The sequence below is a fragment of the Ooceraea biroi genome, chromosome 14 (genome assembly GCF_003672135.1).
Source record: "Ooceraea biroi isolate clonal line C1 chromosome 14, Obir_v5.4, whole genome shotgun sequence".
Taxonomy (NCBI): domain Eukaryota; kingdom Metazoa; phylum Arthropoda; class Insecta; order Hymenoptera; family Formicidae; genus Ooceraea; species Ooceraea biroi.
The window spans coordinates 1,272,747-1,285,600 of NC_039519.1; the positions used below are offsets into that span (position 1 = coordinate 1,272,747).

At 34.4% G+C, this 12,854-nt stretch overlaps 1 protein-coding gene across 1 annotated transcript in view; it reads left to right on the forward strand.

The window, feature by feature from the left end:
- LOC105282746 overlaps positions 1-10,791 on the forward strand; it is a 35,328-nt gene extending 24,537 nt beyond the window's left edge. The window contains exons 7-9 of the mRNA XM_026975032.1: positions 9,999-10,141; positions 10,372-10,504; positions 10,598-10,791. Coding sequence (XP_026830833.1) covers positions 9,999-10,141; positions 10,372-10,504; positions 10,598-10,654 — 333 coding nt within the window. The 3' untranslated portion in view covers positions 10,655-10,791. The remainder of the gene's footprint in view (positions 1-9,998; positions 10,142-10,371; positions 10,505-10,597) is intronic.
- Positions 10,792-12,854: the final 2,063 nt, after the last annotated feature.

Here is a 12,854-nt window from a genome sequence, read left to right on the forward strand (position 1 = left end):
CGGATTGTACGAGTTGTGGTATTTATGCTGCCGCCTTTGCTACTGCTATAGCGTTGGGAAAAGATCTATGCGAGGAAAAATATTCCAATGACGTGAAGCTCATGAGACGTCATTTTCTTACTATTTTACAAAGTAAGGAACTGACGCTTTTTCCACCATAAGAAATGTACAACAAAGCCAGATGCAATCAATTTGTGATCTGGCATGTACAACAAAGCCAGATGTATAAATTCCTGGGCTGCTAAAAAAAGTAAAGTCACATGCCATTTCGAATGACGTGAAAATGTCGGCATGAAACGTCATTTTGTAACTATTTTACGAAGTAACAAACTGACGCTTTCTCCGACTTGAAGAATGTGTGATGTTGACACATCACGTCATTTTCAGAGGCATCACATACGTGGCGTTGACTTGATATCATATATGTAGTAATACATTATTGGTCGAGGCGTTTGCGTTATTCACGCGAACGCTTCTTGCAAATAAATGCGTTACTGCTCATATGCCTCGTATGAGCAATCGGAGAGACGAAACAATATATTGGTTGCGTCTCACGGGGGAATGGGCGTTGGAGGGGCCCATTCTATTTATAAAATATTACTATTTTATATGTCACGAAAGGGATATATACATTGATCCATATTCAGAACGTGCTTCTAAAGATGTTAGCGCGCTTTTTTGTCGTTCTATCCTTGTTTTATGTCTAATTAATGATAAAGATAGAACGACAAAAAGGTGCACTAACATCTTTAGAAGCACGTCCTGAATATGGACCATTATTTTTATATAACATATATATAAACGTTTATACATACATACCTACCTACCTACATACATACATATATACGCGCGCGCGCGTGTGTATGTGTATGTTTGTATGTATATGTATTTTATATATAAAGTATTTTATATATATGTATATATATAAAGTGTTTTAACATGCATCCTACAAAATAAAATTTTCTCGTTACTATATAAAATAAAAATAAATAAATATATACACTAATAATAAAAATTATATATCGTTAACAAATTTACTATTATATAATATGAAATAAATAATCGCAATTTATAAATAGCATTTTTTTCCCTGTATAATTTTTCAAACATTTTAAAAGTTTCCTAAAAATATTTGTAGCGCATTTGTAGCGAAAATATTTAAGATTGCTAAACCCGCTGCAGTTTGTATGTACTTTATTATAAATATTACATTGAGAAAGGAAGATTTTTTATGCATGGCAATGTGGGACCATATGAAATCATAACTTTTTAAAATTATCAATATCTAATTGAAAAAATATAACGGGTTTAGTATAATAGTTTCGTGTGCTACAAATATTTTTAGTAAACTTTTAAAATTTTTGAAAAATTATACAAGAAAAAATGCTATTTTTAAATTGCGATTATATATTTTATATTATATAATAGGAAATTTGTTGATATATAATATTTATTATTAGTCTATATATTTATTTATTTTTCTTTGATATAATGACGAGAAAATGTTATTTCGCAGAATGCATGAAAACATTTCATTTATATATGTGTGTATAATTAAGATTCACCCTGTATATACATATATATATATACATATATATATAAGCAATCTCTCAACATTATTTCGATAATATGCGGTAATGTTGTTGCGCCCGTACCGAGCGTGGCATCCGGTATACGGAACAGCTGATGATACAAGAGATCGATATTGGAAGAAGACGGTTCGGTCTCTAAGTAACGAAGTAACAAGACAAATTGGATGAGATGAAGCTCAGCTGCGGGGTCAGCTGGACGTGTTACGAATCGCTCCGAATTGTTTTACGAATTCTCTTACGAATTGTCCTACGAGTTCATAGTAATAAAGTTTCTGTTCTCTTATACGCGCGAGTGTTATTCTTAGGAGTGCGCGAGTGACAGCGAGCGTGTGTGACGTAAGCGTGAGACGACCGGAGTCCGCCCGGACGCAACAATATTAACTGTAACTTTTATTAGAATTTGAGTATGTTTTATGTTACAATAAGAAAAAGATGCTAATGCAGGTATTCATTTTAAAAACCATTGAGTCAAAGTGCCATGCGACAATCGGACTTAAAGAAAAGCATCTCACTCGAGTGCGACGTGTGCCTTATTTATTAGTAAGATACTAGTAACATGTAAAACTTACATTTACTATTACCGCGCACAATGAGCTTCATAAGAAAATAAATGTCAATTGCCATCAAAATAAGAGTCAGTTTGATAATTTTGTGCAAGCGATTTTTTTCGTTAAAGTCTGCCTATCTAATGATCAATAATATTGCAAAATAATTATTCTACGTAATAATTATTTTGTCTTCCCGCTTATTAAAAATAAATTCTTCATTAAATTAACAAAATCTGACAAAATCATCATATTATGATAGAACCAGACTCACGCAATGATAATAGATACAGAACCACGCAAATGTTTTACGTGATGACTGCTGCTGTAAATTATTTTGTTCGGTAATTGTGAAGGAGAGCTCCTTCCTCTTCGATTTCCTTCAAACTTCGTAGAAATGTATATTTTGGTCCTAAAACACGATTGCGAGAAGGAAAATCGTCGCTCTCAAGTAGAAAAAAAGTTATTACGTGCTGAAAAGTGACACTTCTGAGGTTAGGAAATCTGACATACCGACGGTGTACAGGGACAGAGTAGAGTGACCGGACATGCGTAGATTAATTTCTATAATGGCCAACGACATATATAAATAGACCAAGAATTCTCTTTATAGCAGACCCTAACCGGAATTGGCAGCGAGATTGAGAGAGAAAACTGCTTTGCGTCTACTGCTCTCTCACTCTTCGCGTACATCGAAGAGAGCAGTAGACGCAAAGCAGCTCTCTCACTCAGCAGTTGGCAGTCTCGCTGCTAACTTCCGCTTTCACGTTTTTTAGGGAAGGTCTATTTATGTATGTCGTTGATAATGGTATATTCAGTTGAACAACTAAATAATAATCCTTGGCTTGCGGTTCAAGATGTTGTTGGTAATGCGAATACATGGCCCAAATTTATACGAAAAATGTTTTGGGATAAAAATTTTAAGGATCACAATCGAATGATTATCGTAAATTTTGCATATATAAATGCAATTTCTAAAAAATTTTTACACGATATTTTGGCTTTCACTTTGCAAAGTGCATATACTAATGAGAGGAAAAGCAACATTAAAGATAGATTTTATTATTTAAATCACGAGGTAATTTTTTAAATTTTAATTAATAATTATATCAAATATTGTTTTTTATACTTTGTAGGAATTTAAAGCTGAAATAAAATGCTATCTATCTACTTTGTAGGAATTTGGACGACTTCGACATAGCCGTGTATATAGTTATAGCGTTTATTTTAAAGAGATGTTGGATCTAAATTTTAATCCAATAAAAAGATCTTAAAATTAAATATATTCTTTCGCAGTTTTTACTTTCGATTAAAGTAGAGAATAATTTCTATTTAACTGTTTGATTTTGGTTAAAGCAGAGAATACTGTGTATTTAACTATATGTGCTTTTGGTTATTTACTTTAATGCCGCGTGCTACCGATGCACGGAGTCTGGCATCACTGGCTCCACTTCCAAAAAATCTAACCTAACCCAACCCAACTCCGTTTTTTATTTAAAATCAGGACGGTCGTCTGTAGTATACTTAATTACCAAATTATCTTTTTATTTGCCAATGAGTATCATTTAATAAACAAAGAAATACAGTGTCCGAAGTGTAATAGCAATTTGGAAATTAACACAAGTAATCTTACATTTCGCTGCTATAAAGTATACTATGAATAAAATAAGCATAAAAAGCGTGTGAAAAAACAATGTTCCTTTCAAACAAATGCAAAGTATGATATATGGTTTTCGAATTCAAAATTAGGTAGATGTTGCGGCCTCCAAGACATCCTGGAACTTCGGTGGATACAATTGGGCAATCGCACAGAAGAAACTGCTGAGTCGATCTTCGAATTTATGAACGCGTTTGAAAAGAAATTCGGCTAAATATCCCGCTAAGTGGGAAGTGCGTGTCCCGTAACACGGGATATTAGCTCGAACTTCTCTTCAAACGCGTTCGATGTGTTGTGTGTGGGCTCCTTAAAATTAAAAAAAATATTAATACATTTATATTACATTTATTTATTTTTTCATCTTAAAATATCTATACTTACCAGTATCTGGATCAACGAAATTCATGCTGTGATTCACTGTCAGATGCTGGAAGCCTTCATTGTTTAAACAATTGTACGACTTCCAGCAATCTGACATTATCGTTGTTCCAGGTAGGATCCACTCTTTAATAACACCCAGCAAAGTTTCTCCTGTGCGATCTGGAACGGATACTAGAAATATTTTTCCAGATTCCCGTTCGTATTCACCGAAAATCCAGTTCCCCTTTATTATTCGGCCACAGTTGAATTTCCTCTTTCCGATTTTCGCCTCGTCTATTTCCACGATTTTACCCGGACCTCCGAGTTTGGTGGAATTTTTTTCCGCCCAAAATAAACAAACTTATATCATGTTGTACATTAATGTTGGCTGTATTCCGTGCGAATTTTGCTCGTAATAAATAATTATATTATACTTACCTCTCGGCAAAAGGAAATCCAGTCAACGACCGAATGAAGGGAAAGGTGCAGCTCTTCGCACAAAAATTGTTGTCTTGGAGGCCGCAACATTATAAAGTATGCGGTTAGTCGGCATACTGTTTCCAAATCTAATTTTGATTTGGAGAACCATGTATCACATTTTGCACTTGTTTGAAAAGAACATTGTTTCTTCACACGTTTTTTATGGTTATTTTGTTCATAGTATACTTTATAGCAGCGAAATGTAAGATTACTTGTGTTAATTTCCAAATTGCTATTACACTTCGGACACTGTATTTTTTTGTTTATTAAATGATGCTCGATTAAAAAATTTATCAATTTTCTTTATTATGTGTCACGGCCAAGAAGTCGTGCAGCTGCATCTTGATATAATTAACTTAGGATAAAACAAAAGAGAATCATTTCGCGCTCGGGGAGACACTAGCGCTATCAGAGCCGTGTCTTTATTACTAATTAAATATAGAACAATAAGACGACTATAGCAACAATAGTATATCCCTGATACGTACCTTTTAAATTATGTTACTTTTCTAACTTACCAATCAGACAGCTATCACGTGATCACTATACTCTGTATCTCCAATCACGTTACCGCGCATGCTTGGTCAGTGTGCGCTACGCCCGTAGATTGCCGGTATGACAGATTTCCTAACCCCGAAACTGTCATTTTTCAGTAAGCTGTAACTTTGGTTTTACTTGAAAGCGACGATTTTCCTTCTCGCAATCGTGTTTTAGAACCGAAATATACATTTCTACCAAATTTGAAGGAAATCGGAGGGGAAGGAGCTCTCCTTCACAATTACTTTTTGTTCCTCATATTATAAGCAAGCTAACTAAAAAAAATAAATAAGTCGAGAGCACTTCCTCTCCGATCGTTACAAGCGCATGAGTGCGATAGCCGCCGCAGCCTGTTTCACTTCGCGCGCTCCGCCGCTGGCTTACTCTTAGCTCCGCGTTGATTGACTGATTACAATAATTACAATGATTACAATAATTAATTGCGACGAAACTATTCATTGCATCGAAAAGTAGTATTACACATTTTTTCTTATATTTTCCTTCTCTATCGAATGGTGCTGAGCAAATCCGACACTTTTTTAACACCCTGATATACAGGGTGTTTCTTTTTAAGTAATACAGTCGATTATCTCGCGAACCGATGATTATATGGAAAACTTTTTCGAACGAAAGTTGCATGCCTTGAAGGGGAACACATGATGGAAATATGGACTTGACCTTGAGTGACCTTGTCAGAGTCAGGTCAAGGTCATTAATGTTTTTTAAATAGAACCCCCTATGTTTTATTACATATTCTTGTAGCTCACCTCGAGAGCGTTTCAAAACGCTATAAGAAAGTTATTTTTTGTTGAGTACTTTTCGAGTTATGGAGTTTGAAAGCACTACCGCCAGCATTAGCGTTACCCAAGATGTACGTATGCGGAATTCTCATGCGCGCGCGTCTCTGCGATCTATCCGCATCAGTGTTGCCAGAAATGGCACTCTGCAGCATGCGGTAGTATGTGGTGGGACTGGAGTGGGGATGGTTTCGCGATGCATGCAACGTGTGGCGTTGCAAAACCATTTCCATTCTATCCTCAACACATACTACCGCATGCTGCAGAGTGCCTTTTCTGGCATCACTGATTATTCCGCACTGCTTGACATACGCTCACGCGCACGGAATTGAATCCAATCCTGCCCAATTGAACGATTTAGCTTTTCCCTTTTTTCGTATAGCTTTTCCTTTTTCATACTTTAGTGGGCTTTTTCAAAGCTTTTTTTTAAAATGGTCGATTACAATTCAAATGAAATCGTTGATATTATTTTTGTGCTTGGTGAAGCTGGACGAAAGTATCGTAGAGCAGAAAGATTTTATCATAATAGATATCCGTTTAGACGACATCCAAATGCAATGCAGATAAGAAGAATTTTATGACGTGAGTGTAGAAGAATCCGTAAAAGAAACTGCAGGCAAATAAATGCTGAAGATGACGTTAATGATCCGCTTGTATTGGCAGTGCTAGCAATGATAAACTTGTGTGGGGCTCTTTATAAAATATCTTTATTCTCAAATGCTCGGTTCGGCAGCTTGACAGGGACTGCTCGTCTTTGATCACTCGCTTCGCTCGCGCTTCTCCTGTGAGTGGAACGAGGATCCTCAAATCGCGCGCGAACAGGCATGGTCGCCGGCCCTATTCTCGCGTAGCAACATAACAATATCGGCTCGCGGCCATTACAAAAACATTCCTTTCGTGGATCGACATCTTCCATCGTACAAAACAAACCAAAACATAAATAAGCCTACACTTGAATCCTCATATTTCGACTAGAGAACTGCAACGTAATTTAGGAATTGCTTATGTCACCGTGTGAAGGATTGTACAAAGACATAAATTCCATCCCTATCATATCACTTTAACCCAAGATGTAAGTGAAAATGATATGAGGCTAAGAAGACAATTTTTTTGTTAGGTATTACGAATGATAAGAGAAGATCCAACTTTTTCCAGTATATTCTCTTCAGTGACGAAGCCTCATTTCATAACAATGGACAACTCAACAGACATAACTGTCATTATTGATCCACATACAATCCTCACTGGACTCAACGTGTTGATAATCAACACCGTTGGAGTTTAAACACTTGGTGCGGCATTGTAAATGGATATTTGATTGGTCCATACTTTTTTGATAACCACTTAAATGGGGAAACTAACCTTTATTTATTGCTGAATAAGTTGTCTGAGTCTTTAGAAGAGGTTTATCTTCCTACTCGACAAAAAATGTGGTGGCAGCAAGATGGTGCGCCACTCCATTCTCATCGTATTTTGATGGAATGCCGCAATAACATCTTTTATGGAAGATGGATAAGAAGGTATGGATATATTCGATGGCCTCCACGTTCTCCTAATTTAACCTCGTGTGATTTTTTTGTGGGGCTACATAAAAAATATTGTTTAAAAAACTCCCTCGACATCTGCAGGAGACATGAAAAATGGAATAACTAATGTTTGTCGTAGTATTCCTCAAAATATTTTAATTTCAACAGTAAAACATTTTGAGAAACGATTGAGGCTATGCCTGCAAGAAAATGGAGGTCCATTCGAACATCTTATCAACGACTAAAGATATATTCGATCTTGCCTTAACCGGCCGGATCAGTGGTCGATCTTGCCTTAACCGGCCGAATCACTGGTTAATCTTGCCTTAACTGGCCGGATCCACGACCGATCTTGCCTTAGTTGGCTAGATGTGGACACACGCACACGCACGAACAAGGTAAATCAGACCGTGCAACCTCCACGTGGTACATCTTGGGTAACGCTAATGCCGGCGGTACTGTAACTTTCAACCTCCATAACTCGAAAACTACTCAATAAAAAATAACTTTCTTATAGCGTTTTGAAAAGCTCTCGAGGTAAGCTACAAGAATGTGAAATAAAAAATACAGGTTGCCATATAAAAAAACATTAATGACCTTGACCTGACTTTGACAAGGTCACTTAAGGTCAAGTCCATATTTCCATCATGTGTCCCCCTTTACACCATGCAATTGTCGTTCGAAAAATTTTTCAATAAAATCATCGGTTCGCGAGATAATCGACTGTATCACTTAAAAAGAAACACCCTGTACACAGGGTGTCCCAGACCACCCATTTTAAAATGAAAATAAATGGCTTTTATCAAAACTCGCGAACATTTTTTAAGTAAATCGGATACGCTCTATCGAATGGTGATATTTTCAACTGATGAGAAGTAGCCGTGAAAGTTGAAGTTCATTATTTCATCACATTTACTTTCAAGGTCAATTTTAAGGTTGACAGAAGCACTTTCAGAAAAAAACGTTTGATACAAAAGTTTCTTATTTTTTCATGTACAATTCGAATCTGTGATAAAAAGTATCAATGTTCCCCTCAAAACATTTAACTTCCGGTCCGGATGGCGTATTTCCGGTCGGAATCAAAAGTTGAAAATATCACCATTCGATAGAGAGTACCCGATTTGCTTAAAAAATGTTCGGGAGTTTTGATAAAAACCATTTATTTTCATTTTAAAAGGGGTGTATGGGTGGTCTGGGACACCCATTTGAACCATTTATAATAATAATGACAAATATCTCATAAAATATACATCGTATAAAAAAATGTTTTAAACAAGATTTGTTTGGTATCAAAGGGGTCACAAGATGGATGGCACTGCCTGTTTTATTATAGATGGCGCTACTATAGGTCAAACAAAGGTCACCTTTACTTTTTTAAATGGAAATCCCTAGTTTTTATTATTTTATGTGAAAGTGGAGATAAAAACAAATACTTTTTATTCGAAACATTTTTTTTATTGAATGCAAATTTTTCGAGATAATCGACTTGAAAGACAGATTATTTGTTGCATGATTATTTTCATAATATCTATGAAATTACTAATTATTACAAGGACTTCTGAATAAAAAAGATAATTTTGTTACATAACTTATTCTTCTATGCAAAAATATTACTAATAATGAAGGCAAGGGTAATTTTTTAAACATAAGCTTTATTATTTTTTTGTACTTTATTGTTAATTTATTATTGTTTTATACATTATGTATGAGTATTTGTATGTTATAATAAAAACAAAAATAAATTTCAAAAAATACAAAATTTCTAATTAAAAAATTAACATGTTTATTGCATGTGTTCAAAATGATGGCCATTAACTTCAATGTATTTTGCAATACGTATCCTAAAACTCCTTTCGGTGCTTTGCAAAATTTGTGAAGTAATAGAAGCGCAAGCATCAATAATACGCTGTCGCATATTTTCAGATGTTGTAGGCACCTCGTAATAACATATTTTTTTCAGTAGTCCCCAGAGAAAAATATCTGGAGACGTTAGATCTGGCGAACGAGCAGGCCAAGTGATGGGTCCTGTACGCCCTATCCACCGATTAGGAAAATCTCAAAATTATCATTTTTATTCAGAAGTCCTTGTAAGAATTAATAATTTCATAGATAGTATGAAAATAATCATAAAACAAATAATCTATTTTTCAAGTTGATTATCTCGAAAAATTTGCATTCAATAAAAAGAATGTTTCGAAAAAGTATTTGTTTTTATCTCCACTTTCACATAAAACAATAAAAACTAGGGGTTTCCATTTAAAAAGTAAAGGTGACCTTTGTTCGACCTATAGTAGCGCCATCTATAATAAAACAGGTAGTGCCATCTTGTGACCTCTTTGATACCAAACAAATCTTGTTTAAAACATTTTTTATACGGTGTATATTTTACGAGATATTTGTCATTATCATTATAAATGGTTCACCCTATACAGTATAATATATAATATATAAAGTCTTTAATAATATCTATTACAAAGAAGTGTATGTGTAACATGTTATTTCAGATCTTTCAAGCCATTTATTTAAATAGGATGGACGATTTTCTAATACACTGTAGTTTTACAGTTTGCACTTTAACATGTTCATTAGGATGCAACTACATGGGTCAAGCATATATAGATCACTATAATAATGTATTTTCAACCGTGTAAGATATTTTGTTTTAATAGACTAAAGTTATCGATATTAATTTTATATGAACATATTAATATACGCGTGAATAACAATCAAAGTGTTATAGTAAATATAATATTTGCAAACATCGTCTGTAACATATGTATTTCTATCCTAAGTTCTTTACTAAGTTTTCATCAACATTTTTGATATTCCAAATTATCATTTTCAACTATTCATTATTATTTACCTATTACTTCGCAGATATAACGTTCGATGGTACGTTGCATGTGTACGCGTGCAGAGATTAATATTGTTTCTTTTGCAAAAAGGCACTAAGCCTTATGGCATGAAATTTGGTGGCCTTTATACACTATCTTTAGAAAGCTTTGCCATGGTAAAACTATTGTACATTATGTGTCAATACGTATATATAGTATAATATACAACATATGTATATACTGAAACTAAATTGATGTTTTCATTGCAGCTATCAACTGCATCAATATCGTATTTTACTGTTTTATGTTCTCTACAAAAAAAGTGATATTAATATGAATCAGCTAATATTACGTTAAGACCAACTGAACTCGACGATAAATAACTTTTTGTTCTTAAAAGTTCCGTTCTTAAATAACTGACTGAAATGATCAGAAAATGAATAAAGAGAATGTCACATCTCCATTATTTTTACATTTTAATGCGCATGTAACGTCAGTTACAATAAAATTACTTTTTTAAAAGCAAGTACAAAAAGGCGCCAAGTATACGCATCCGAAAAGTGCATTCAAAAAAGAATTCTACAAAACTAATATCAAACAATTGCGCCAACTATGAAAATAGGTATTTATGCAAATCAGAAAATCTATTACTTTATTATTATCTATACTACATACGGATGCATATACAGGGGGGGGGGGTCTCAGAAAGTTTGGGACAATGCTCGTGTGCAGATAGAGCGAACTGCACTGATTGTGAGTCGAAGAGTCCTGTACCATTTTGCAATTTTCGCAATAGGTAATGAGTTATTAATTATTATTAAAATCGCTGTATTAGTCCAGCCTACTGCCGAATGCAAGCGCGCGGCGAGATGCGACCGTCTAGCGATCGAGATTGCTAGGCACCCACGTGCCGCTCCTGCCTAACCATTGCCACTTGTGATAAACAACTCCCCGCACGCCTAGCAACCTCGATCGTTAGGCGGTCGCATCTCGCTGTGCGCTTGCATTCAGCGGTAGGACGGACTAATACAGCGATTTTTAATAATTAATAACTCATTAACTATTGCGAAAATTGCAAAATGATACAGGATTTTTCGACTCAGTGCAGTTCGCTCTATCTGCACACAGGCATTGTCCCAAACTTTCTGAGACCCTGTATACATACATGATATCGACTATGAATGCGAAAGAATTATTTCAAAGTATTTTGGCAAACTGTTTGCGCTGCTAAACTAAATCAATATGTTAATTGCATCATTCTTTCTTTCTTTCTTGTGTATGCGTGTGTGTGTTTCTTTCTCGTGCGCGTATGTGTATGTGTGTGTGCGTGACATCAGAATTAAGTATAGAATAACTTTAACTAAATTTGTAACATATAGTTTATGTGCTTCACCGAATTTTGTTATGTAAATAAGATTGTAAGAAAATTATTATAATCTTTAGATTATAAGGATTTAAGTACTAACATATTGATTTGGTTTAGCAGTGCCAAGTATTTTGAAAAATACTTATTTGTAATAATTCTTCCGCATTCGTAGTCGATATCATGTACGTATATATGCATGTGTCTGTATATATGTACGTATATATGTATGTGTATGTAATATAGATAATAATAAAATAATAGATTTTCATAAATACCCATTTTCATAATTGGCGCAAGTTTTTGATATCATTACTTTTGAAGAGTTCTTTTTCAAATGCATTCTTCGCATATACTTGACACCTTTTTGTACCGTTTTTTAAAAAGGTAATTTTGTTGATATATTTTTTTATTTTTTATTTAGTAAGATACTATGTACACTAAATAATACATCCGCTAAATTATTTCATGTGTGAGTAATAATGCCCGGAAGAGGAAGACAGTGTAATTTCTTTTAAATGTTATTCATCACACACACGCACACACGCACACGCACACGCACAGAGAGAGAGAGAAAGAGAGAGAGAGGGAGGGAGGGAGAGGGAGAGAGAGGGAGAGAGAGAAGCAGAGCCATAAATTTCTGATGGTGTCAGATACACGCAAAATACTTGGCGCTGCTAGACCGAATTTTACAAGAAATTTCTCTTTCTCTCTTTCAGCGTTTAGTATTAAACGCATGAAATTTGTTAGATTTCTTTTTATATGAATTTTATATGTAAACAAACTGCTTGAGCTTTAGTAGGTGTGTATTAAGGAGCGTAGACGAGATGCTAGGCGCTGGCGAGGTCTAGCAGCGCCAAGTATTTTGTATTAAATATTAGTTAATCAATCAAAGTTTTATATTTTTTTAAAGTAGTTGTATAACAAATTTTCTAGACAATATATACATATATTCTCTTTGTAATTGGTAAGATACTACCACTTGGTTTTTTTTAAATTGTTGTACAATAATTAATTTTCGAAGTAATACATCCTCTTTGCAATTGGCGCAATTTGAGGATTTCATAAAGTTTTTTGAAAAATACTATAAAATAATAATATTTTAAGACAATTAGAACTACTATCGCTTGGATTGGAATAGGATCATTGAATGAGAATATAAA